The sequence below is a fragment of the Tursiops truncatus genome, chromosome 17 (assembly GCF_011762595.2).
Source record: "Tursiops truncatus isolate mTurTru1 chromosome 17, mTurTru1.mat.Y, whole genome shotgun sequence".
NCBI classification, from domain to species: Eukaryota; Metazoa; Chordata; class Mammalia; order Artiodactyla; family Delphinidae; genus Tursiops; species Tursiops truncatus.
The window spans coordinates 34,127,244-34,153,686 of NC_047050.1; the positions used below are offsets into that span (position 1 = coordinate 34,127,244).

The following is a 26,443-nucleotide window of genomic DNA, read 5'->3' on the forward strand; positions in this document are numbered from 1 at the left end:
GAAACTTTATTGAATTCCTTGATTAGATCTGACAGTTTTTTTTGTTACATCTTTAAGATTTTTGTTTATAAAACCAAGCCATCTGCAAATAGAGATGGTTTTACTTCTTCACTTACTTTTATTTCTCTTTCTTGCCTGATTTCTCTAGGTAGGATTTCTAGTACTATTTTGAATAGGAGTGGTGAGAATTGACACCCTTGTCTTATTCCTGATTCTTAGAGGAAAAGTTTCACCCTTTCACCATTAGTATGATGTTGAGGAAGCTGTGGGCTTGTCCTATATGACTTTTATTATGTTGAGATATGTTCCTTTTATGACTTTTTGTTAAGGGCTTTTATTATGAATTTATGTTACATTTTATCAAATGATTTTTCCGTGTCTATTGAGATGATTATATGACTTTTTTCTTTCTGTTAAGATGATGTATCACACTGATTTATTTGCATATGTTGAACCATCCTTGCATCCCAGGGATAAATCCCACTTGATCATGATAAATGATTCTTTTAATGTGCTGCTGAATTTGGTTTGCTAGTATTTTCTTGAAATTTTTGCATCTATAATTATCAGGGGTACTGACCTATAGCTGTCATTTATACTAGTGTCCTTTTTTGGTTTTAGTCTCACGATAATGCTGGCCTCATAAAATAAATTTGGGAGTACTCTCTCCTCTTCTATTTCTGGAAAAATTTGAGAAGCATTGGTGTTAATTCTTCTTTAAATGTTTGGTAAAATTCACGAGTGAAGCCATCTGGTCCTGGACTTTTGTTTGTTGGGAGGTTTTTGATTACTGATTCAATCCCTTTACTAGTAAATGGTCTATTCAGATTTTATATTTCTTCCTAATTCAGTCTTGGTAAATGATATGTTTCTAAGAATTTTTCCATTTATTCTAGGTTGCCCAGTTTGTTAGCATATAGTTGGCTGTTATGATCCTTTGAATTCTGTGGTATCAGTTATAATGTCTGCTTTTTCAATTATAATTTTGTTGATTTGTTTCCTTTCTCTTTTTCCCTTGGTTAGTCTAGCTAAGGGTTTGTCAATTTTTCTTATCTTTTCAAAGAACTAACTCTTAGTTTGGATAATCTTTCCAATTGTTTTTCTGTTCTCTATTTCATTTATTTCTGTTCTAATCTTTATTATTTTCTTTCTTCTGTTAACTTTGTGCTCTGATCTTCTTTTTCTAGTTTTTGAAGCTGTAGAGTTAGGTTGTTTATTTGGGATCTTTCTTACTTCTTAAGTAGGTGTTTATTGCTATGAACCTCCCTCTTAGAACTGCTTTTGCTGCATCCCACAGGTTCTGGTGTGTTGCATTTTCACTTTATTGTCTCAAAAATTTTATTTCCTCTTTAACTTCTTCTTTGATCCATTGGTTGTTTAAGACAATGTTGTTTAATTTCCTTGTTTTCATGAATTTTTCAGTTTTCTTCTTCTTATTGATTCCTACTTTCATGCCATTGTGGTCACAAAAGATACTTGGTATGTTTTTTTTTTTTTTTTTTTTTGTGGTATGCAGGCCTCTCACTGTTGTGGCCTCTCCCATTGCGGAGCACAGGCTCCGGACGCGCAGGCTCAGTGGCCATGGTTCATGGGCCCAGCTGCTCTGCGGCATGTGGGATCTTCCCGGACCGGGGCACGAACCTGTGTTCCCTGCATCGGCAAGCGGACTCTCAACCACTGCGCCACCAGGGAAGCCCACTTGATATCATTTTAATCTTCTTTAATTGCTAAGACTTGATTTGTGGCTTAACATATGGTCCATTCTAGAATTTTGTTGTACACCTGAGAAAAATATATATTCTGCTATTGAGAGATAGAATGATCTATATATGAATATTAGGATCATTTAGTCTTTAATGTTGTTTGAATCTGTTGTTTTCTTACTGATTCTCTGTCTGCATGAAATGTCCATCGACAGATGAATGGATAAAGAAGATGTGGTACATATATACAATGGAATATTACTCAGCCATAAAAAAGGAACAAAATTGGGTCATTTGTAGAGATGTGGATGGAACTAGAGTCTGTCATACAGAGTGAAACAAGTCAGAAAGAGAAAAACAAACACTGTATATAAACGCATATATGTGGAATCTAGAAAAATGATACAGATGAACCTATGTGCAGGGCAGAAATAGAGACACAGACATAGAGAACGGATGTGTGGGCATGGGGTGGGGGAAGGGGAGAGTGGGATGAATTAGGAGATTAGGATTGACATATATACACTACCATGTGTAAAATAGATAGCTAGTGGGAACCAGCTGTATAGCACAGGGAGCTCAGCTCTTTGCTCTGTGGTGCCCTAGATAGGTGGGACTGGGAGTGGAGGAGTGGGAGGGAGGTCCAAGAGAGAAGGCATGTATGAATACATATAGTTGGTTCACCTCATTGTACAGCAGAAACTAATACAACATTGTAAAGCAATTATACTCCAATAAAATAAATAGATAATTAAAATAAAAGTAGGGTAATAAAGCCCCCAGCTAGTATTGTATTACTGTCTATTTCTCCTTTTAGCTCTGTCAGTTGGCTTTATATATTTAGGTACTCCAATGTTGGGTGCATAAATATTTACAGTTCTTACATCTTCTTGATATATTGATCTTTTTATCATTATATAATGACACCCTTTGTCTTTATTCACCATTTTTCGTTTAAAGTCAATTTTGTCTAAGTATAGCTACCTCTGCTTTCTGTTGTTATTATTTGCTTGAAATGTCTCTTTCCATCCCTTAACTCTCAGTCTATATGTGCTTTTAAGGCTAAAGTAAGACTCCTGTAGGCAGCATATTATTAGATCTTGGGTTTTTTTAAATCCATTCAGCCATTCAATGTCTTTTCTTTTTTATCAGATTATAATCGCTTTACAATGTTGTGTTAGTTTCTGCTGTACAATGAAGTGAATCAGCTATATGTATACACGTATCCCCTCCCCCATGGACCTGCCTCTCACCACCCCATCCCACCCATCTAGGTCATCATAGAGCAAAAACCTGAGCTCCCTGTGCTATAAAGCAGGTTCCCACTAGCTATCTATTTTACACATGGTAGAGTATATTTGTCAATTCTAATCTCCTAACTCATCCCACCTTCCCCTTTCCCCCCTTGGTGTCCATACATTTGTTCTCTACATCTGTGTCTCTATTTCTGCCTTGCAAACCAGTTTATCTGTACCATTTTTCTAGATTCCACATATATGCATTAATATACGATATTTGTTTTTCCCTTTCTGACTTACTTCACCCTTTATGACAGACTCTAGGTCCATCCATATCTCTACAAATGACCCAATTTCATTCCTTTTTATGGCTGAGTAATATGCCATTTTATATATGTACCACATCTTCTTTATCAATTCATCTGTTCTCCAAAGTGGCTGTATCCATTTACATTCCCACCAACAGTGCAAGAGGGTTCCCTTTTCTCCACACCATCTCCAACATTTATTGTTTGTAGATTTATTGATGATGGCCATTCTAACCAGTGAGAGGTGATACCTCATTATAATACTGATTTGCAGTTCTCTAATAATTAGTGAGGTTGAGCATCTTTTCACGTGCCTCTTGGCCAACTGTATGTCTTCTTTGGCTAAATGTCTATTTAGGTCTTCTGCCCATTTTTTGATTGGGTTGTTTGGTTTTTTTATATCAAGCTCCATGAACTGTTTGTATATTTTGGAGATTAATCCTTTGTCTGTTGTTTCATTTGCAAATATTTTCTCCCATTCTGAGAGTTGTCTTTTTGTCTTGTTTATTGTCTTTGCTGTGCAAAAGTTTTTAAGTTCAGTTAGGTCCCATTTGTTTATTTTTGTTTTTATTTTCATTACTCTAGGAGGTGGGTCAAAAAAGATCTTGCTGTGGTTTAAGTCAGAGAGTGTTTTTCCTATGTTTTCCTCTAAGAGTTTTATAGTGTCTGGTCTTATATTTAGGTCTTTAATCCATTTTGAGTTTATTTTCGTGTATGGTGTAAGGGACTGTTCTAACTTCATTCTTTTACATGTAGCTGTCCAGTTTTCCCACCCCCCACTTATTGAAGAGACTTTCTTTTCTCCATTGTATATTCTTGCTTCCTTTGTCACAGATTAGGTGACCATAGGTGCATTGATTTATCTCTGGGCTTTCTATCCTGTAGAAATTTATCTATATTTGAATTCATCTATATTTGAATGTCTGTGTCAGCACCATACTGTCTTGATTACTGTAGCTTTGTAGTATAGTCTGAAGTCAGGGAGCTGATTCCTCCAGCTCCGTTTTTTGTTCTCAAGATTGGTTTGGCTATTCAGGGTCTTTTGTGTTTCCATACAGGTTGTAAAATTTTATGTTCTATTCTGTGAAAAATGCCATTGGCAATTTGATAGGGATTGCATTGAATCTGTACATTGCTTTGGGTAGTACAGTTACTTGCACAATATTGATCCTTCCAATCCAAGAACATGGTATATTTCTCCATCTGTTTGTGTCCTTTTTGATTTCTTGCAACAGTGTTTCATAGTTTTCTGACAACAAGTCTTTTGCCTCCTTGGGTAGGTTTATTCCTAGATATTTTATCCTTTTTGTTGCGATGGTAAGTGGGAGTGTTTCCTTAATTTCTGTTTCTGATTTTTCATTGTTAGTGTATGGGAATGCAAGAGATTTCTGTGCATCAATTTTGTATCCTGCACTTTACCAAATTAATTGATTAAGTCTAATAGTTTTCTTGTGGCATCTTTAAAATTTTCTATGTAGAGTATCATGTTATCTGCAAACAGTGACAGTTTTACTTCTTCTTTTCCAATTCATATTACTTTTATTTCTTTTTCTTCTCTGATTGCCATGCTAGGACTTCCAAAACTATGTTGAATAAGAGTGGTGAGAGTGGACATCCTTGTTTTGTTCCTGATCTTAGAGGAAATGATTTCAGTTTTTCACCATTGAGAACAATGTTGGCTGTTGGTTTGTCATTTATGGCCTTTATTATGTTGAGGTAGGTTCCCTCTATGCCCACTTTCTGGAGAGTTTGTTTTTTTTTGTTGGTTTTTTTTTTGAGGTACACGGGCCTCTCCCTGCTGTGGCCTCTCCCGTTGCGGAGCACAGGCTCCCGACACGCAGGCCCAGCGGCCATGGCCCACGGGCCCAGCCGCTCCACGGCACACGGGATCCTCCCGGGCCGGGGCACGAACCCGTGTACCCTGCATCGGCAGGCGGACTCTCAACCACTGCACCACCAGGGAAGCCCCTGGAGAGTTTTTATCATAAATGAGTATTGAATATTTTCAAAAGCTTTTTCTACATCTATTGAAATGATCATATGGTTTTCATTCTTTAATTTGTTAATATGGTGTATCACATTGATTTGCATACATTGAAGAATCCTTGCATTCCTGGGATAAATCCCACTTGATCATGGTGTATGATCCTTTAAAATGTTGTTGGATTCTGTTTGCTAGTATCTTGTTCAGGATTTTTATGTCTATGTTCATCAGTGATATTGGTCTGTAAATTTTTTGTGTGTGATCTCTTTGTCTGGTTTTGGTATCAGGGTGATGGTGGCCTCGTAGAACAAGTTTGGGCATGCTCCTCTCTCTGCAATTATTTTGGAATAGTTTAAGAATGATAGTTGATCACTCTTCTCTCAATGTTTGATAGAATTCGCCTATGTAGCCATCTGGTCCTGGACTTTTGTTTGTTGAAAAGTTTTTAAGTATAGTTTCAGCTTCATTACTTGTGATTCGTTTGTTTATATTTTCTAATTCTTCCTTGTTCAGGCTTGGAAAGTTGTACCTTTCCAAGAATTTGTCCATTTCTTCCAGGTTGTCCATTTTATTGGCATAGAGTTGCTTGTTTTAATCTCTTATGATCCTTTGTATTTCTGCAGTGTCTGTTGTAATTTCTCCTTTTTCATTTCTAATTTTATTGATTTGAGTCCTCTCCCTTTTTGTCTCTTTGAGTCTGGCTATAGGTTTATCAATTTCGTTTTCTCAAAGAAGTAACTTTTAGTTTTATTGATCTTTGCTATTGTTTTCTTCATTTTTATTTCATTTATTCCTGCTGTGATCTTTATGATTTTTTTCTGTCTACTAACATTGAGTTTTGTTTGTTCTTCTTTCTTTAGTGGCTTTAGGTGTAAGGTTAGATTGTTTATTTGAGATTTTTCTTGTTTCTTGAGGTAGGACTGTATTGCTATAAACTTCCCTCTTAGAACTGCTTTTGCTGAATTCCATAGCTTTTGGGTCATTGTGTTTTCATTGTCATTTGTTTCTGTTTATTTTTTAATTTCCTCTTTGATTTCTTCAGTGATTTCTTGGTTATTTAGCAGCACAATGTTTAGCCTCTGTGTGTTTGTTTTTTAGTTGTTGTTGTTGTTTTTTCCTGTAATTGATTTCTAATCTCATAGCATTGTGGTCAAAAAAGATGCTTGATATGATTTCAATTTTCTTAAAATTTCCAAGGCTTGATATGTGATATATCCTGGAGAATAGTGTGCACTTGAGAAGAAAGTGTATTCTGCCACTTTCAGGTGGAATGTCCTATAAATATCAATTAAATCTATCTGGTCTACTGTGTCATTTAAACTCTGTGTTTCCTTACTTATTTTCTGTCTGGAAGATCTGTCCATTGGTGTAAGTGGGGTGTTAAAGTCCCCCACTATTATTGTGTTACTGTTGATTTCCCCTTTTATGGCTGTTAGCCTTTGCCTTATATATTGAGGTGCTCCTATGTTAGGTGCATAAATGTTTATAATTTTTATATCTTCTTCTTGGATTGATCCCTTGATCATTATCTAGTGTCCTTCCTTATCTCTAGTAACAGTTTTTGTTTTAAAATCTATTTTATCTGACATGAGTATTGCTACTCCAGCCTTCTTTTGATTTCCATTTGCATGGAATATCTTTTTCTATCCCTTCACTTTCAGTATGTATGTGTCCCTAGGTCTAAAGTGGGTCTCTTGTAGACAGCACGGGTCTTGTTTTTGTATCCATGCAGCTAGTCTGTGTCTTTAGGTTGGAGCATTTAATCCATTTACATTTAAGGTAATTATCGATATGTATGCTCCTATTACCAATTTCTTAATTGTTTGGATATGTTTTTGTATGTCTTTTCCTTCTCTTGTGTTTCCTACTGGAGAAGTTCCTTTAGCATTTGTTGTAACGCTGGTTTGGTTGTGTTAAATTCTCTTAGCTTTTGCTTGTTTGTAAAGCTTTTGATTTCTCCTTCGAATCTGAATAAGATCCATACTGGGTAGAGTAATTTTTGTTGTACGTTTTTCCCTTTCATAACTTTAAATATATCCTGCCACTCCCTTCTGGCCTGCAGCGTTTCTCCTGAAAAATCTGCTGATAACCTTATGGGGATTCCCTTGTATATTATTTGTTGCATTTCCCTTGCTGCTTTCAATATTTTTTTCTTTGCATTGAATTTTTGTTAGTTTAATTAATATGTGTCTTGGTATGTTTCTCTTAAGGTTTATACTGTTTGGGACTCTCTGCACTTCCTGCACTTGGGTGGCTATTTCCTTTCCATGTTAGGGAAGTTTTTTACTTATAATCTCTTCAAATATTTTCTCATATCCTTTCTCTTTCTCTTCTTCTTTAAGGACTCCTATAATTCGAATGTTGGTGCATTTAATGTTGTCCCAGAAGTCTCTGAGACTGTCGTCAATTCTCTTCATTCTTTTTTCTTTATTCTGCTCCTTGGCAGTTATTTCCACCATTCTGTCTTCCATCTCACTTATTCATTCTTTTGCCTCAATTATTCTGCTATAGATTCCTTCTAGTGTATTTTTTTTTTTTTTTTACCGGTACGTGGGCCTCTCACTGTTGTGGCCTCTTCCATTGCAGAGCACAGGCTCCGGATGCGCAGGCTCAGCGGCCATGGCTCATGGGCCCAGCTGCTTCGCGGCATGTGGGATCTTCCCGAACCAGGGCACGAACCCGTGTCCCCTGCATCGGCAGGCGGACTCTCAACCACTGCGCCACCAGGGGAGCCCCCTTCTAGTGTATTTTTCATTTCAGTTAGTATGTTGTTCATCACTGTTTGCTTGCTTTTTAGTTCTTCTCTGTCTTTGTTCAACATTTCTTGTATTTTCTTGATCCATGCCTCCATTATATTTCTGAGATTTTAGATCATCTTTACTGTCGTTACTGTGAATTCTTTTTCAGGTAGGTTGTCTATATCCTGTTCACTCGTCTTCTAGGTTTTTCCCTTGCTCCTTCATCTGTAACATAACTTTTGTCATCTCATTTTTTTTGATGGGTGGGGCTATGTTCCTGTCGTACAGGTTGCTTTCCCTGGTGCTTTCCACACTGGAGTTTGCAGGCAGTTGCGTAGAGCCAGGTCTTGGTGCCGAGATGAGGATCTCCAAGAGACTTCACTCAGATTAATATTCCCTGGGGTCTGAGGTTCTCTTTCAGTTCAGCGGTTTGGACTCTGTGGTCCTACCACAGGAGCTCAGGCCTGAACCCTGGCCTGTGAACCAAGATTCTGTAAGGCAAGCAGTGCAGCAAAAAAAGAAAAAAAAAGGAGCAGAACAATAACAAAGAATAAAAAATAAAATAAAAATAGAAAAATATATTAGAAAAAATAAAAATATAAATGAAACACCACCACCAAGGGGGGTGGGGCTTAGGCAGGGGTGGGGCTTAGGCAGGGTGGGGTTTAGGTGGGAGTGGAGGCTAGTCTCAGAATCCACACAGCTGAAAAGGTCTTGGGGTTTTGGGGGGCAGGGTTTAGGCTCAGCGTGGTCCATTCTATCTCTTTTCATTGGAGAATTTAATTCACTTATGTTTAAAGTAGTTATTGATAGGTAAGGACTTACTATTGCCATTTTGTTAATTGTTTTCTGGTTGTTTTGTAGATTACTGTGCCTTGTTTCTCATGCTGTTGTCTTTTTGTGTGTGTGTTTGATGTCTTTTGGTATCAGTATGCTTTGACTTCTTTATCATGTTCTTTTGTGTAATTTATACAAGATTTTCACTTGTGGTTACCGTGAGGCTTACATAAAATATAACACCCTATTTTAAACTGATAACAACTTAACTTCAATAGAATTTGTAAACTTTACACTTTTACCTCCACCTCACTTTTTAGGTTATTGCTGTTATAATGTATATGTTTTCATATTATGTAACTGACAACAGATTACTACAGTTATGGTTATTTTTGCTATGCTCTTTTACAAGTTTTAAACAAAAGTTAAGTGAATTATGCATCACTATTACCATATTGGAGAAATAATGACTATATACTTATTACCAGTGAGATTTACACTACCTTTTTATGATGTTATTAACATTCTTTCACTTCCACTCAAAGAACTGCCTTTAGCATTTCTTATAAGGCAGGTCTGGTGGTAAACTCCCTCAGCTTTTGATTGTTCAGTGAAGTCTTTATCCTTCCTTTGTTTCTGAAAGAAAACTTCACCAAGTATAGAATTCTTAGTCGACAGTTATTTTTTTTCAATATTTCTAGTATGTCATCCCATTCTCTCCTGGTCAGAAAAGTTCTGCTGATAATCTTATGGGGGTTCCCTTGTATGTGGCTTCTCTCTTTTCTCTTGCTGCCCTTACAGTTCTTTTGTCTTTGACTTTTGACAATTTAATTAATGTGTCTCAGAGTAGCCCTATTTAGATTCAATCTATTTGAGGTCCTTTGGGCCTCATGGATCTGGATGTTCATATCTCTCCCAAAATTTGGAAAGTTTTCAGACATTATTCCTTTAAATAGGCATTCTGTCTCTTTCTCTTTCTCTTCTTCTGGAATTCCCATGATGTGAATACTTTTTCCCTTTCAGTGTCTCCCAAATTCCCATAGGTTTCCTTTACTCTTTTTCATTCTTTTTTATTTTTGCTCCTCTTCCTGGGTAACTTCCAGTGTTGTATCCTCCAGGTCACTGATTCTTCTGCATGGTTGAGTCTACTTTTGAAATTCTCTATTGAATTTTTCAGTTCAGTTATTGTATTTTTCATCTCTAGGAGTTTTGTTTATTTTGGTTTGTTTTTGATGGCTGCTATTTCCTTGTCAAACTTCTCATTATATTCGTGCTTTGTTTTTCTGATTTTGTGTAGCTGTCTGTTTTTTCTTGCAGTTCCTTAAGAGGAATTTCCTTAAGAGGATCTTATTGAATTCTTTCTCTGGCATTTCACAGGTGTTCATTTTAAGGCCAGTTATTGAAGTTTTATTAATTTCCTTTGGTGATGTCATATTTACCTGACTTTTCATAATCTTTGATTCCTTACATTGATATTTGTGCATTTGAGTAATTAGGCTCCCTTCCAGACTCTACAGGTTGGCTTTGGCAGAGACAGTTCTTCAGTAGCTCAGTTTGGGTTTTGGGGTATGTCTGCTGGTAATGTTTTTGAGCAGGTGGGGCCTGCTATTATGCTTTATTGGGGGCAGGGCAATTGTTTCAGCTCTGAGGATAGGGATAGGGGTTGTGCCATTGGCTGAGAACTGTTGGATAGTACTACTGGCTTGGTTCCCTACACAAGTGAGGCTGTAGGATGGGCTCCATGGTTGCCTGGATTCTCTGGTCAGACTTACTAGATGGTTGGGACTGGTTACTATATACAGTAGTAAATGGGACTTCTGTGCCCTGGCATGGCAGCAGTACAGGACCCAGGGCCTATACAGCTCATTGTTTGGGGACCCAAGCCAGTCCATAGTGTGCAGTGACTTCCCTGGTCAGGTGAGGCCACTGGTTTTGCTCTGCAGATGGGGGAAGCCATGGTCTGTGCTCTCTGTTCAAGTACCACTGCATGTAGGGGTGTTGAATGAGCTGTGTAGCTTCCTGTGTGCTCTAGTTAGGTTCCTTGCTTGGACACATTGGAGACTGTACCAATGAACAGGGCTATGAATTAGAATAATTGCCTGCATGTAGCAGGACAAGCAGCTCTAAAGCTGGTGAAGCTCTTTGTTGTTTTAACTCAAGCCGACCCACACCCCAAGTTCCCTGACTGAACATGGCTGCTGGCTTTGCTCTGCAAACTATTGGCTTTGCCTGCTTCTCAGCTCAAGTGCCACTGGGATGCACAACTTCCAGGAGTTGTCACCAGCCCTTCTGGTGAGATGGGGTCAGAAGACATTCTCCATAGCAGGTGGGGCTGTGTCTCACCTCCCCTGCCTAGGCAAGAGGGGGAGGTTTAGCTCCAGGCTATTGTCAGTTTCCCAAATAAGGTCCCAGATAAGGAGATGCCAGGACCTACCCTCAGTTTTGGCTATGAATTAATCCATCTGTTTGTGCATAGCACGGGAACATTCCACACCTGCTACTGGTTTTGCTTCGTGGGTAATCAGCTTTGCTCACCCACCTCTTGGCTTGAGCACCACTGGGCCACACTACTTCCAGAAGTTATTGCCAGCTCCTCTGGTAAGATCGGCCTGGAAGACACTCACCATAGTGGGTGGGAATATGATTCAGCTCCTTGCTTGGGCGTGGGCAAACTGGGCTCTAGGGCCAACAAAACTCCTTTGAAGATCCGAATCAGGCAGATCTGCTCTCCCCCAAGTTCCCAGCTTGGTTCTGCAGATGAGCAAAGCTGCTGGCTGGGATTACTACTTGGGCACTGCAGTATGAGCTTGGTCTGCCAAGATCTATGTGCTGGTTGTTGCGAGCCCCTCCCCCTCTTCTCTGTCACAGTCAGATTTCCTGTGGTTGAGCCCCACAGATTTCCCATCTTTGTGGTACAAGATCAGAGTAGGGGCTTTCACAAAATGACCCAAAATACTGGATCGGGCTAGTTGTCTCTCCTGGGATCTCTTTTCCCACTGAGGGAACCAGAGGCTCAGGGAAGATCTGTCCAGGTGGTGCTGTGCTGGCCTGGTGATGGGGCAATGCTGTCAATGTATAGCCACCTCTCTTACCTTCTAATGAAGTCTGTCTTGGTCTCTGTGGTACAGGAGGTTGCTTCAGCCTTGTTCTAGGATTCCCTCAGAGGTGTCTTGTTCTCAATAGTTGTTAGTTGTTGTTCTTGTGAGGGGGAGCAAAGCCAGGAACAACCTATGTCACCATTTTGGTGATGTCACTCTCTAGGATATATATTCTTAGAATGAAGTCCTCAGATATTACAGTCTTGGTTTCAGTGGAGCCATTAGCATTATACATTGATCACTGCAGAAAACTCTGAGGTCTTTTTGGTAACCCTTCATTTTTAACAAATATCAATAGTGGTTTCATTTGCTTTTTATTTCACTTCTTAGCAAAGCAAAATTAGCACTAGAGTGTAAATGTCTATCATGATATCTCAAGTATATTGCCATATAACCACAGGAAAAGAAATCAGCCTAGTCATCCTAACTTTTCCTTTTTACTGTTTCTATCCTTTCCCTCTCTGCTTTAATGAATCTTCTCTCCACTTTGTTCTCGTTTAATGGCATCAGTGATGTACACTCAAATTAATAAAAAATTGAACACATCTGAGATAGCTCCTTACAATTGATATAATGGGTAAAAGAATCTTTATTGGAAGAGCCCACTTTAAAAAATCAGAATTATTTCATCTCCATTCAGATCATGAAGTTCCTTCGGTTTAATGTTAGCCCAAAAGTGCTACCATTCAAATATATGATGTTTTGTTTAATTAACTAATTTCTTGTTTTCTACCCATTTCTTACTCTAACCAAAGGATCTTAAACTTGAACCTCTAGAAGAAGTTATTGAAGGGAATACTAAACCTGTAAGTACTTTCCCTAGGTCAAAATTTTAGAAATATGTACTTTGAAAACATAATTTAATTTCTTCAAAATTAGTTACTATCTCAGTGAAAATTAAAAAAAAAACAATACATGGGCATATTTCATTATGTGTAGCTAAGTAGGATTTTCTAAATTGTGATTTGTGGAAAACTAATGCCTACTTCACAGGGGTTTTCTGAAAGAACCTGTTATGTAATATGTGAAAAGTGAAATTTTTATGCATGTATAAATCAATGAGTTATTGAATAATTGAATGAATATGACTGGCAGAGAAGGGCAACATTCAAATTGTATCATCAACTAGGCTGAAGGGTACACCTGAGCTGAAACTTGGTCCTATTAATTATTGTATTTTCAGCATATAGCCCAGGGACAAGATGCTCAGAAATCATTTTCCAAAGAAAAAAATTGATGTTTAGAGAAAAGTGAACGTTTATGCTCGTGGGGAAAATATACCCATCCAGAAGGGTGGCAATTGATGGAGACTGAAAGAAAATGGACAGTGATCCTAATAGGTTCATTATATGCAGCAAAAAAGAAATTAATGTATAAATTAACTAACTGAAAAGCAGCACATACCATGCTTTATTATTTTATTTTGTTTTGAGGCAAATATTTATAGCACATACTGCTTTGGGAAATTGGATGTTTGCATTTACATTTAGCGGAAATTTGGATTTTAAAATCTTGGGTATCTACAGAAAATCACTTTTTTCTTAATACCTTAAATATATTATATATTGTATAGATCTTGTAGGATCAGTCACATTTACATGAAACAAGGATATGAAATACCTTCCATCTCTGTATCATGTACTTATTCTATAGGCACTGCTTGTGTGATAGAAGGTGAGACTCACCTGCATGTCAGCTCCTGTTCATCTGTCCAAACTCACAGCACAAAGGAAATTTTCATAGAGGGAGCTTTTTCTCAGAAAAGTTTAATAATGGCTGTTGTGATTAGAATCCTATAGATGTAGACACAATTCCTAGCTATACTACATGTTCAGTGCTCTTATTACTCCAAAGACAGGGATGTGGTCTGTGTTAATTTATCAGGCACCCAGAATTTTAAAGTGATAGGTTTTGGCACGAAGGTGAGGGCAGAGGGCTGTTGAGCACAGATATTATGCAGGTCTTCTGTGCAGTCCCATAAGCACAGGATTATGACCTTGAGGTCTTGCATCTGTGTTGTCTCTTAGGTTTGCATGTAGAGAAAACTACACTCCAGTCAAGAAACATGAACATAATTTTTCTAATGTTAGGAGAGATTATTGTCTATTCTTAAATAATTTCTTAATATAAGTATTCTCTCTCACTAGCTGTGAAGGAGAAAAATTTCTAAGGATTATTTATGAAAAGTGACAGACTCTTCCATTCTCTGGTCCCCGACAGAAAAGAGAGATCTATTTTAAGAGATCTATCAACCCATGCAGTATTGCCAATTCAATAGTGCATGGAAGTACTTTAGAGAAAAAGAACTGGGCAAAGTAGTTCGATAGTCAATATCATTTAAAAGCAGGAAAGAATATTCTTTAACTATTTTTAACCATATGTAAAAGTAAAAAATTATGCTCTTTGGGAATATACACATAGTAATAGTCTGAGCTGGTTTGTTTTTTCATATTTGTCATCAAAAGTTGTATTTTTTACTAGTGGTAGTATATGTATCACTATCAATTCCTATAAAACCTCTATATTCATAATGACAAAAACAATTTTTCACTGTTATTTCACAGCTAGCACACATAATTGTATGTTACTTTTTGATCAGTGATTTTTCCTGGTGACCAAAAACCAATTCTAGAATTCATTGACTGGAGAGGTATTTTTCCTTTTCCATTAGTGAATGCATGAGAACTTTGAAAAATAAATCCTACATCAGAATGCAAAAAATAAATTTTTATTATATACTTTATTTTTAAAAGTTAATCTTTATTGAGCCTTTGCTATGTGCAAGTGTTGTGTTAAACCCACACATATGTAACTCAGTCTTCACAATAGCCGTATGAGGTGGTGCTGTTATTAGCTCCATTTTACAGATGAAAAAATTAAGTTGTAAAAAGGTTTAAATACCACAACTGAAGTCCAGAAGTTCTATGCCAGACCTACAGTACTCACCACACTGTAATACTCCAACTCTAGTGTTTGGTGCACTTTGGGAAGTAGAGTTGCTTTTGCTAGTGAGGTTATGAGCTAATGGATGACTTTTTTTCATGAGATTTCCTACCACTAGAGCAGAAAGTATTATCTGGTAGGCTTATTTAAGCACACAGCAAAAGTCCTGAACCCTAGTATCTGCCATACTAGTTTTCTGGTACGTGAGCCATTACATAATGATGAATGTAGCATATAATCTCTGTTTAAGTCCATTTCTTTTCTCAGCCTGGAGTAAGAGAAGTAACATTTATTGAATATCTATCATGGGCAATATCTTTACATACACTATTTCATTCCATTTAACCTTCCTCAAAACTCTGTGATATAAGTACCTTTATTCCAATTTTGCATATCAGAAGACTTGAGAAAGATTAAGTAACTTGTTCAAGGCCACAGAGCTAGTAAAAGTGAAGCCAATTTACACCTCCTGGTCTAAAAGGAGAAAGAAAAAAGAAAAGAGGGCAAGATGATGGAGGTAGATAAAAGAGCACCTAACAGTGCTCAGAACCACCTCAAATCCTTTTCTGGAATGGATAGTATATAAATAAAATTTACTAAAGGAATTTTAAGAATAGTCAATGGTTAAAAGCAAAAGCACCTTTTATTTTTAACTTGATCACTAACTATGTGCTGGGCCCTGAGGGAGTGTTTGTAGATAAAGTGGTGAATATTACAGACAAGAAGACAGACTAGAAGGAAATATAGGCAAATATAACTAGGATCTACAATAGAATGTGATGAGTATTATTATAGGAAGGTATAGATTTTCATAGCTAGGGAACATGACCTAATTTAGGGGCCAGGAAATGCTTCCAGAATGACATAACATTTAAGATGAAATCAAAAAGGATAAGTAGGAGTTTCTAAAAATGATATCCATATATCTCTTACAACACTGAATTGTTCTAACCTTTCACTAAAAGAATAGGTGCTACATGGGAATATTAAAATATTCCAGATGATTTATATCAAGCATGTCATAAAAACAGCAACCTTAGGAATTCACTATTTTATTATTTCTTAATAAAATAGGAAATAAATGCACATCAGGGATAAATGCAGATCAAAAGTCCAAGACCTTGGTTTTATGACTCACTGAAAATTTAGGGATAATTTATTGTCTTCTAGCTATCAAGTATTAAGAAGTGAGTATGAATCACTGAAAGGTTAGTATGATTTTTGAAGGGAATTGCATCAACCAGACCATACATCCTGGATCTGGCCAGGTGTATTGATCCACCTGAATACTTTCTGCCTGGTGCAATTGTGTGCTTTGTGTGGTCTCAAATGACTCAAATAGTCTCAAGTGACTATTGGGGAAAAAAAATGATCATTTTCAGATATTTTCTACTTTCAAAAGGAGTTTTTAAAAAGTCAATATGGGGAGGACCTTCAAGATGGCGGAGGAGTAAGAAGACCTCAGACTTCCAAAAGGGCAAGAATATCCCCACATACCTGGGTAGGGCAAAAGAAAAAAGAAAAAACAGAGACAAAAGAATAGGGATGGGACCTGCACCAGTTGGAGGGAGCTGTGAAGGAGGAAAAGTTTCCACACACTAGGAAGCCCCTTCACTGGTGGGGACAGGGGTGGATAGGAGGTAAGCTTCAGAGCCACAGAGGAAAGTGCAGCAACAGGGGTGCAGAGGGCAAAGTACAGAGATTCCCTCACAGAAGATCGGTGACGACCAGCACTCACCAGCCTGAGACACTTGTCTGCTCACCTATAGAGCGGGTGGGGGCTGGGAGCTGAGGCTCAGGTTTCAGAGGTCAGATCCCAGGAAGAGGACTGGGGTTGGCTGCATGAACACAGCCTGAAGGGAGCTAGTGAGCCACAGCTAGCCGGGAGTCCAGAAAAATGTCTGGATCTGCCTAAGATGAAAAAGACCATTGTTTCCGGGTGTGCAAGGAGAGGGGATTCCTTCCCTGTCTGCCCACAGAAGGCAGATCACCGCCTAAACAAACTTCAGAGATGGGCATGAGCCGTGGCTATCAGCTCGGACACCAGAGATGAGCATGAAACGCTAAGGCTGTGGCTGCAGCCACCAAGAATCCTGTATGCAAGCACAGGTCACTATCCATATCCACCCCCCACCCCGGAAGCCTGTGCAGCCCACCACTGTCAGTGTCCCATGATCCAGGGACAACATCCCCGGGAGAACACACAGCATGCCTCAAGTTGTTGCAACGTCACACTGGCCTCTGCCGCCACAGGCTCACCCCACATTCCAATTATAACTACAGTACACTTCCCTCCCCCGCCGGCCTGAGTGAGCCACAGCCCCCTAATCAGCTGCTGCTTTAACCCCATCCTGTCTGGGTGGGAAGAGATGTCTGAGGGCAACCTACATGCAAAGGTGGGGCCAAAACCAAAGCTGAACCCCAGGAGCTGTGCGAACAAAGAAGAGAAAGGGAAATTTCTCCATGAAGCCTCAGGAGCCACAGATTAAATCCCCACAAACAACTTGATGTACCCTGCATCTGTGGAATACATGAATAGACAATGAATCATTCCAAAATTGAGGCCATGGACTTTGGGAACAACTGTGGACTTGGGGTTTGCTGTCTATGAAAGATGTGTTTCTGATTTTTATGTTTATCTTAGCATAGTTTTTAGCACTTGTTATCATTGGTGGATTTCTTTATTTGTTTGATTGCCCTCCTTTTTTATTATTATTACTTTTTTTTACATTTTTATTGGAGTATAATTGCTTTACAATGGTGTGTTAGTTTCTGCTTTATAACAAAGTGAATCAGTTATACATATACATATGTCCCCATATCTCTTCCCTCTTGCATCTCCCTCCCTCCCACCCTCCCTCTCCCACACCTCTAGGTGGTCACGAAGTGCCGAGCTGATCTCCATGTGCTATGTGGCTGCTTCCCACTAGCTATCTATTTTACGTCTGGTAGTGTATATATGTCCATGCCACTCTCCCACTTTGTCCCAGCTTACCCTTCTGCCTCCCCGTATCCTCAAGTCCATTCTCTAGTAGGTCTGCATCTTTATTCCCATCTTGCCCCAAGGTTCTTCATCACCTTTTTTTTTTCAAGTTCTCTATATATGTGTTAGCATATGGCATTTATTTCTCTCTTACTTCACTCTGTATGACAGTCTCAAGGTCCATCCATCTCACTGCAAAGGACTCAGTTTTGTTCCTTTTTATGGCTGAGCAATATTCCACTGTATATATGTGTCATGTCTTCTTTATCCCTTCATCTATTGATGGACACTTCGGTTGCTTCCATGTCTTGCAAATATTTTCTCCGATTCTGAGTGTTGTCTTTTTGTCTTGTTTATGGTTTCCTTTGCTGTGCAAAAGCTTTTAAGTTCATTGGGTCCCATTTGTTTATTTTTGTTTTAATTTCCATTTCTCTAGGAGGTGGGTCAAAAGGAATCTTGCTGTGATTTATGTCATAGAGTATTCTGCCTGTGTTTTCCTCTAAGAGTTTGATGGTATCTGGCCTTACATTTAGATCTTTAATCCATTTTGAGTTTATTTTTGTGTATGGTATTAGGGACTGTTCTAACTTCATTCTTTTACATGTACCTGTCCAGTTTTCCCAGCAACACTTATTGAAGAGGCTGTCTTTTCTCCATTGTATATTCTTGCCTCCTTTGTCAAAGATAAGGTGAATTTTGTGTGTGTGTTTATCTCTGGGCTATCGATCCTGTTCCATTAATCTATATTTCTGTTTTTGTGCCAGTACCATACTGTCTTGATTACTGTAGCTTTGTAGTATACTCTGACATCAGAGAGCCTGATTCCTCAAGCTCCGTTTTTCTTTCTCAAGATTGCTTTAGCTATTCAGGGTCTTTTGTGTTTCCATACAAATTGAGAAATTTTTTCTTCCAGTTCTGTGAAAAATGCCAGTAGTATTTTGATAGGGATTGCAATGAAACTGTAGATTGCTTTGGGTAGTAGAGTCATTTTCACAATGTTGATATTTCCAATCCAAGAACATGGTATATCTCTCCATCTATTTGTATCATCTTTAATTTCTTTCATCAGTGTCTTATAATTTTCTGCATACAGGTCTTTTGTCTCCTTAGGTAGGTTTATTCCTAGATATATTATTCTTTTTGTTGCAATGGTAAATGGGAGTGTTTTCTTAACTTCACATTCAGATTTTTCTTCATTAGCGTATAGCAATTCAAGAGATTTCTGTGCATTAATTTTGTATCCTGCTACTTTACAAATTCATTGATTAGCTCTAATAGTTTTCTGGCAGCATGTTTAGGATTCTCAGTGTATACTATCATCTGCAAACAGTGACAGCTTTAACTCTTCGTTTCCAATTTGGATTCCTTTTATTTCTTATTCTTCTCTAATTGATGTGGCTAAAACTTCCAAAACTATGTTGAATAAAAGTGGTGAGAGTGGGCAACCTTGTCTTGTTCCTGATCTTAGTGGAAATGGTTTCAATTTTTCACCATTGAGGACGATGTTGGCTGTGGGTTTGTCATGTATGGCCTTTATTATGTTGAGGAAAGTTCCCTCTATGCCTACTTTCTGCAGGGTTTTTATCATAAATCGGTGTTGAATTTTGTCGAATGCTTTCTCTGCATGTATTGAAATGATCATACGTTTTTTCCCCTTCAATTTGTTAATATGGTGTACCACATTGATTGATTTGCATATATTGAAGAATCCTTGCATTCCTGGGATAAATCACACTTGATCATAGTGTATGTTCCTTTTAATGTGCTGTTGGATTCTGTTTGCTAGTATTTTGTTGAGGATTTTTGCATCTAGGTTCATCAGTGATATTGACATGTAGTTTTCTTTCCTTGTGACATCTTTGTCTAGTTTTGGTATCAGGGTGATGGTGGCCTCGTAGAATGAATTTGGGAGTGTTCCTCCCTCTGCAATATTTTGCAAGATTTTGAAAAGGATAGATGTTAGCTCTTCTGTAAATGTTTGATAGAATTTGCCTGTGAAGCCATCTGGTCCTGGGCTTTTGTTGCTTGGAGGATTATTAATCACAGTTTCAATTTCACTGCTTGTGACTGGTCTGTTCATATTTTCTAGTTCTTCCTGGTTCAGTCTCGACTGGTTGTGCATTTCTAAGAATTTGTCCATTTATTCCAGGTTGTCGATTTTATTGGCATACAGTTGCCTGTAGTAATCTCTCATCATCCTTTGTATTTCTGCAGTGTCAGTTGTTACTTCTTCTTTTTCATTTTTAATTCTATTGATTTGAGTCTTCTCCCTTTTTTTCTTGATAAGTCTGGCTAATGGTTTATCAATTTTGTTTATGTTCTTAAAGAACCAGCTTTTAGTTTTATTGATCTTTGCTATCATTTCCTTCATTTATTTTTCATTTATTTCTTATCTGGTCTTTATGATTTATTTCTTTCTCTTAACTTTGGGTTTTTTTTGTTCTTCTTTCTCTAATTGCTTTAGGTGCAAGGTTAGGTTGTTTATTCGAGATGTTTCCTGTTTCTTAAGGTAGGATTGTATTGCTATAAACTTCCCTCTTAGAACTGCTTTTGCTGCATCCCATAGGTTTTGGGTCATTATGTTTTCATTGTCATTTGTTTCTAGGTACTTTTTGATTTCCCCTTTGATTTCTTCAGTGATCTCTTGGTTATTAAGTAGTGTGTTATTCAGCCTCCATGTGTTTGTATTTCTTACAGTTTTTTTCCTGTAGTTGATATCTAGTCTCATAGCATTGTGGTCAGAAAAGATACTTGATATGATTTCAATTTTCTTAAATTTACCAATGCTTGATTTGTGACCCAAGATATGATCTATCCTGGAGTATGTTCCATGAGCACTTGAGAAGAATGTGTATTCTGGGTTTTTTTTTGGATGGAATGTCCTATAAATATCAATTAGGTCCATTTTGTTTAATGTGTCATTTAAAGCTTGTGTTTCCTTACTTATTTTCATTTTGGATGATATGCCCATTGGTGAAAGTGGGGTGTTAAAGTCCCCTACTATGATTGTGTTGCTGTCAATTTCCCTTTTTATGGCTGTTAGTATTTGCCTTATGTATTGAGGTGCTCCTATGTTGGCTGCATAACTAGTTACAATTGTTATATCTTCTTGGATTGTTCCCTTGATCATTATGTAGTGTCCTTCTTTGTCTCTTGTAATAGTCTTTGTTTTAATGTGTATTTTGTCTGATATGAGCATTGCTACTCCAGTTTTCTTTTGATTTCCATTTGTTCGGAATATCTTTTTCCATGCCCTCACTTTCAGTCTGTTTGTGTCCCTAGGTCTGAAGTGGGTCTCCTGTTGACAGCATATATATGGGTCTTGTTTTAGTGTCCATTCAGCCTATCTATGTCTTTTGGTTGGAGCATTTAATCCATTTAAATTTAAGAAAATTATCGATATGTATGTTCCTATTACCATTTTCTTAATTGTTTTGAGTTTATTATTGTAGGTCTTTTCCTTTTCTTGTGTTTCCTGTGTAGAGAAGTTCCTTTAGCATTTGTTCTAAAGCTGATTTGGTGGCACTGAATTCTCTTAGCTTTTGCTTGTCTGTAAAGGTTTTTTGTTTGTTTTGTTTTTCTTTTTGCGGTATGCGAGCCTCTCACTTCTGTGGCCTCTCCCACTGCAGAGCACAGGCTCTGGTAGTGCAGGCCCAGCAGCCATGGCCCACGGGCCCAGCCACTCCGCGGCATGTGGGACCCTCCCAGACCGGGACATGAACCCGTGTCCCCTGTATCGGCAGGCAGACTCTCAACCACTGCACCACCACGGAAGCCCCTGTCTGTAAAGGTTTTAAGTTCTTCATCAAATCTGAATGAGATCCTTGCTGGTACAGTAATCTTGGTTGTAGATTTTTCTCTTTCCACTTTAAATATATCCTGTCACTCCCTTCTGGCTTGCAGAGTTTCTTCTGAAAGATCAGCTGTTAACCTTATGGGGATTCCCTTATGTGTTATTTGTTGTTTTTTCCATTGCTGCTTTTAATATTTTTCCTTTGTATTTAACTTTTGATAGTTTGATTAATATGTGTCTTGGCGTGTTTCTCCTTGGATTTATCCTGTATGGGACTCTCTGTGCTTCCTGGACTTGGTTAACTATTTCTTTTCCCATATTAGGGTAGTTTTCAACTATAATCTTTTCAAATATTTTCTCAGTCCCTTTCTTTTTCTCTTCTTCTTCTGGGACCCCAATAATTCGAATGTTGGGGCATTTAATGTTGTCCCACAGGTCTCCGAGACTGTCCTCAATTCTTTTCCTTGTTTTTTTCTTTATTCTGCTTTGCAGTAGTTATTTCCACTATTTTTTCTTCCATGTCACTTATCCGTTCTTCTGCCGCAGTTATTCTGCTATTGATCCCTTCTAGAGAATTTTTAATTTCATTTATTTTGTTGTTCATCATTGTTTTTTTTTTTTGGTCTTTAGTTCTTCTAGGTCCTTGGTAAATGTTTCTTGTATTTTCTCCATTCTATTTCCAAGATTTTGGATCTTATTTACTATCATTATTCTGAATTCTGTTTCAGGTAGACTGCCTATTTCCTCTTCATTTGTTAGGTCTGATGGGTTGTTGCCTTACTCCTTCATGTGCTGTGTGTTTCTCTGTCTTCTAATTTTGCTTAACTTACTGTGTTTGGGGTCTCCTTTTTGCAGGTTGCAGGTTCATAGTTCCCATTGTTTTTGTTGTCTGTCCCCAGTGGCTAAGGTTGTTTCAGTGGGTTGTGTAGGCTTCCTGGTGGAGGGGACTAGTGCCTGTGTTCTGGCGGATGAGGCTGGATCTTATCTTTCTGGTGGGCAGGTTCATACCTGGTGGTGTGTTTTGGGGTGTCTGTGGCCTTATTATGATTTTAGGCAGCCTCTGTGCAAATGGATGTGGTTTTGTTCCTGTCTTGCTAGTTGTTTGGTCTATGTTGTCCAGCACTGTAGCTTGCTGGTCATTGAGTGGAGCTGGGTCTTGGCACTGAGATGGAGATCTCTTCTGGGAGATTTTCACTGTTTGATATTACGTGGAGCTGGGAGGTCTCTTGTGGAGCAGTGTTCTGAACTTGGCTCTCCCACCTCAGTGGCACAGCCCTGATGCCTGGCTGGAGCACCACGAGCCTTTTCTCCACATGGCTCAGAATAAAAGTGAGGAAAGAAAGAAAGAAAGAAAGAAAGAAAGAGAGAGAGAGAGAAAGAAAGAAAGAAAGAAAGAAAGAAAGAAAGAAAGAAAGAAAGAAAGAAAGGAAGGAAGGAAGAAAGGAAGGAAGGAAGGAAGGAAGGAAGGAAAAGAAAGGAAGGAAGGAAGGAAGAAGAAAGAACAAGATAAAAAATAAAATAATATAAAACTATTAAAATAAAAAATAATTATTAAGACAAAAAAAATTTTAATTAAAAAAAAAAGGGACAGACAGAACCCTAGGACAAATGGTAAAAACAAAGCTATACAGACAAAATCACACACAGAAGCATACACATACACACTCACAAAAAGAGAAAAAGGGAAAAATATATATATATCATTGCTCCCAAGGTCCACCTCCTCAATTTGGGATGATTCATTGTCTATTCAGGTATTCCACAGATGCAGGGTACATCCAGTTCCTTGTGGAGATTTAATCCACTGCTCCTGAGGCTGCTGGGAGAGATTTCCCTTTCTTTTCTGTGTTCGCACAGCTCCTGGGGTTCAGCTTTGGATTTGGACCCGCCTCTGCATGTAGGTCACCTGAGGGTGTCTGTTCTTCACTCAGACAGTACAGGGTTAAAGTAGCAGCTGATTCGGGGCCTCTGGCCTGCTCAGGCCGGGGGGGAGGGAGGGGTACGGATGCAGGGCAAGCTGCAGTGGCAGAAACCAGCATGACATTGCACCAGCCTGAGGCGCACCATGCATACTACCAGGGAAGTTGTCCCTGGATCATGGGACCCTGGCAGTGGCAGGCTGCACAGGCTCCCAGGAGGGGAGGTGTGGATAGTGACCTGTGCTTCCACACAGGCTTCTTGGTGGCTGCAGCAGCAGGCTTAGCATCTCATGCCCATCTCTGGTGTCCGTGGTGATAGCCGCGGCTTGTGCCCGTCTCTGGAGCTCATTTAAGCATCTCTCTTAATCCCCTTTCCTCGTGCACCAGGAAATAAAGAGGCAAGAAAACGTCTCTTGCTTCTTCGGTACCTCTAGACTTTTTCCCAGACTCCCTCCCAGCTAGCTGTGGCGCACTAGCACCCTTCAGGCTGTGTTCACCCAGCCAACCCCAGGCCTCTCCCTGGGATCCGACCGAATCCCAAGCCTCAGCTCCCAGTCCGCAACCGTCCCGGTGGGTGAGCAGACAAGCCTCTCATGCTGGTGAGTGCAGGTCTGCACCGATCCTCTGAGTGGGAATCTCTCCACTCTGCCCTCCACACCCCTGTTGCTGCACTTTCCACCATGGCTCTGAAGTTTCCCCCCTCTGCCACCCACAGTCTCCACACATGAAAGGGCTTCCTAGTGGGTGGAAAACTTTCCTCCTTCACAGCTCCCTCCCACTGGTGCAGGTCCCCTCCCTCTTCTGTTGTCTTTTTTTTTTCTTTTGCCCTACCCAGGTACGTGGGCAGTTTCTTGGCTTTTAGGAGGTCTGAGGTTTTCTGCCAGCATTCAGTAGGTGTTCTGTAGGAGTTGTTCCACATGTAGATGTATTTCTGATGTATCTGTGGGGAGGAAGGTGATCTCTGTGTCTTACTCTTCCGCCATCTTGAAGCTCTCTCTATTATTACTACTTTTAAATTTTGTTATTTTAATAACCTTATTTATTTTGTTATCTTAAATTTTTTCTCTCTCTATTTTTCCTGCGTTTTCTTCTGAGCTGTGTGGCTAACAGTGTCCTGATGATCTGGCCTGATGTCAGGCCTGAGTTTCTGAGCGGGGAGAGTTGAGTTCAGGACATGGGACCACCAGAGACCTCCTGGCCCCATGTGATATCAATCAGTGAGAGCTCTCCCAGAGATCTCCATCTCAACACTAAGCCCCAGCTCCACCCAACCACCAGCAAGCCCCAGTACTGGACTCCTAATGCCAAACAACTAGCAAGATAGGAAAACAACCCCACCCATTCACAGAGAGGTATCCTAAAATCATACTAAGTTCACAGACACCCAAAACACAACAGCAGACATGGTCCTTCCACCAGAAAGACAAGATCCAGCCCCACCCACCAGAACACAGGCACCAGTGCCCTCCACCAGGAACTCTACACAAACCACTGAATCAACCTTTCCCACTGGGTCAGACACCAAAAACAGCTGGAACTACAAACCTGCAGGCTTTGAAAAGGAGACCCCCCAAACACAGTAAGTTAAACAAAATGGGAAGACAGAGAAATATGCATCAGATGAAGAAGCAAGGTAAAAACCCACCAGACCAAATAAATGAGGAGGAAATAGTCAGTCTACCTGAAAAAGAATTCAGAGTAAGTATAGAGAAGAAGATCCAAAATCTTGGAAATAGAATGGAGAAAATACAAGAAACTTTTAACAAGGCCTAGAAGAACTAAAGAGCAAACAAACAATGATGAACAACAAAGTAAATGAAATTTAAAATTCTCTAGAAGGAATCAATAGCAGAATAAATAGGCAGAAGAACAGATAATGACCTGGAGGATAAAATAGTGGAAATAAATACTGCAGAGCAGAATATAGGAAAAAGAATGAAAAGAATTGTGGACAGTCTCAGAGACGTCTGGGACAACATTAAATGCACCAATATTCAAATTATAGGGTTCCCAGAGAAGAAGAGAAAAAGAAAGGGACTGAGAAAATATTTGAATAAATTATAGTTAACAACTTCCCTAACATGGGAGATGAAATAGTCAATCAATTCCAGGAAACGCAGAGAGTCCCCTATGGGATAAATTCATGGAGAAACATGCCAAGACACATCTTAATTAAACTATCAAAAATTAAATTCAAAGAAAAACTGTAAAAGCAGCAAGGGAAAAGCAACAAATAACATACAAGGGAATCCCCATAAGGTTAACGGCTGATCTTTCAGCAAAAACTCTGCAAGCCAGAAGAGGGTGGAAGGACATATTTAAAATGATGAAAGGGAAAAATCTACAACCAAGATTACTGTACCAGCAAGGATGTCATTCACATTCAACAGAGAAATTAAAACCTTTACAGACAAGCAAAAGTTAAGAGAATTCAGCACCACCAAACCAGCTTTTCAACAAATGCTAAAGGAACTTCTCTAGACAGGAAACACAAGAGAAGGAAAAGACCTACAGAAACAAACCCAAAACAATTAAGAAATTGGTAATAGGAACATATATATAGATAATTACCTTAAATGTAAATGGATTAAATGCTCCAGCCGAAAGACATAGACTGGCTGAATGGATACAAAAACAAGACCTATATATATGCTGTCTACAAGAGACCCACTTCAAACCTAGTGGTTCATACAAACTGAAAGTGAGGAGATGGAAAAAGGTATTCCATGCAATGGAAATCAAAAGAAATCTGGAGTAGCAATTCTCATATCAGACAAAATAGACTTTAAAATAAAGACCATTAGAGGAGACAAAGGACACTTCATAATATCAAGGGATCATTCCAAGCAGAAGATACAATAATTGTAAATATTTATGCACCCAACATAGGAGCGCCTCAATACATAAGGCTAATGCTAACAGCCATAAAAGGGGAAATCGACAGTAACACAATCATAGT

The 26,443-nt window shown here is 38.8% G+C and overlaps 1 protein-coding gene across 2 annotated transcripts in view; it reads left to right on the forward strand.

Annotated features, from left to right (window-relative positions):
- Positions 1-26,443, forward strand: part of NECAB1 (N-terminal EF-hand calcium binding protein 1) — a 279,084-nt gene that overhangs the window by 232,250 nt on the left and 20,391 nt on the right. The window contains exon 9 of one of the 2 annotated variants that reach the window (XM_019925422.2): positions 12,602-12,652. The exons of the other annotated variant lie outside the window; for it this stretch is intronic. Within the exon in view, the coding sequence (XP_019780981.1) occupies positions 12,602-12,652 (51 nt within the window). The remainder of the gene's footprint in view (positions 1-12,601; positions 12,653-26,443) is intronic. 2 annotated transcript variants of the gene reach the window in all.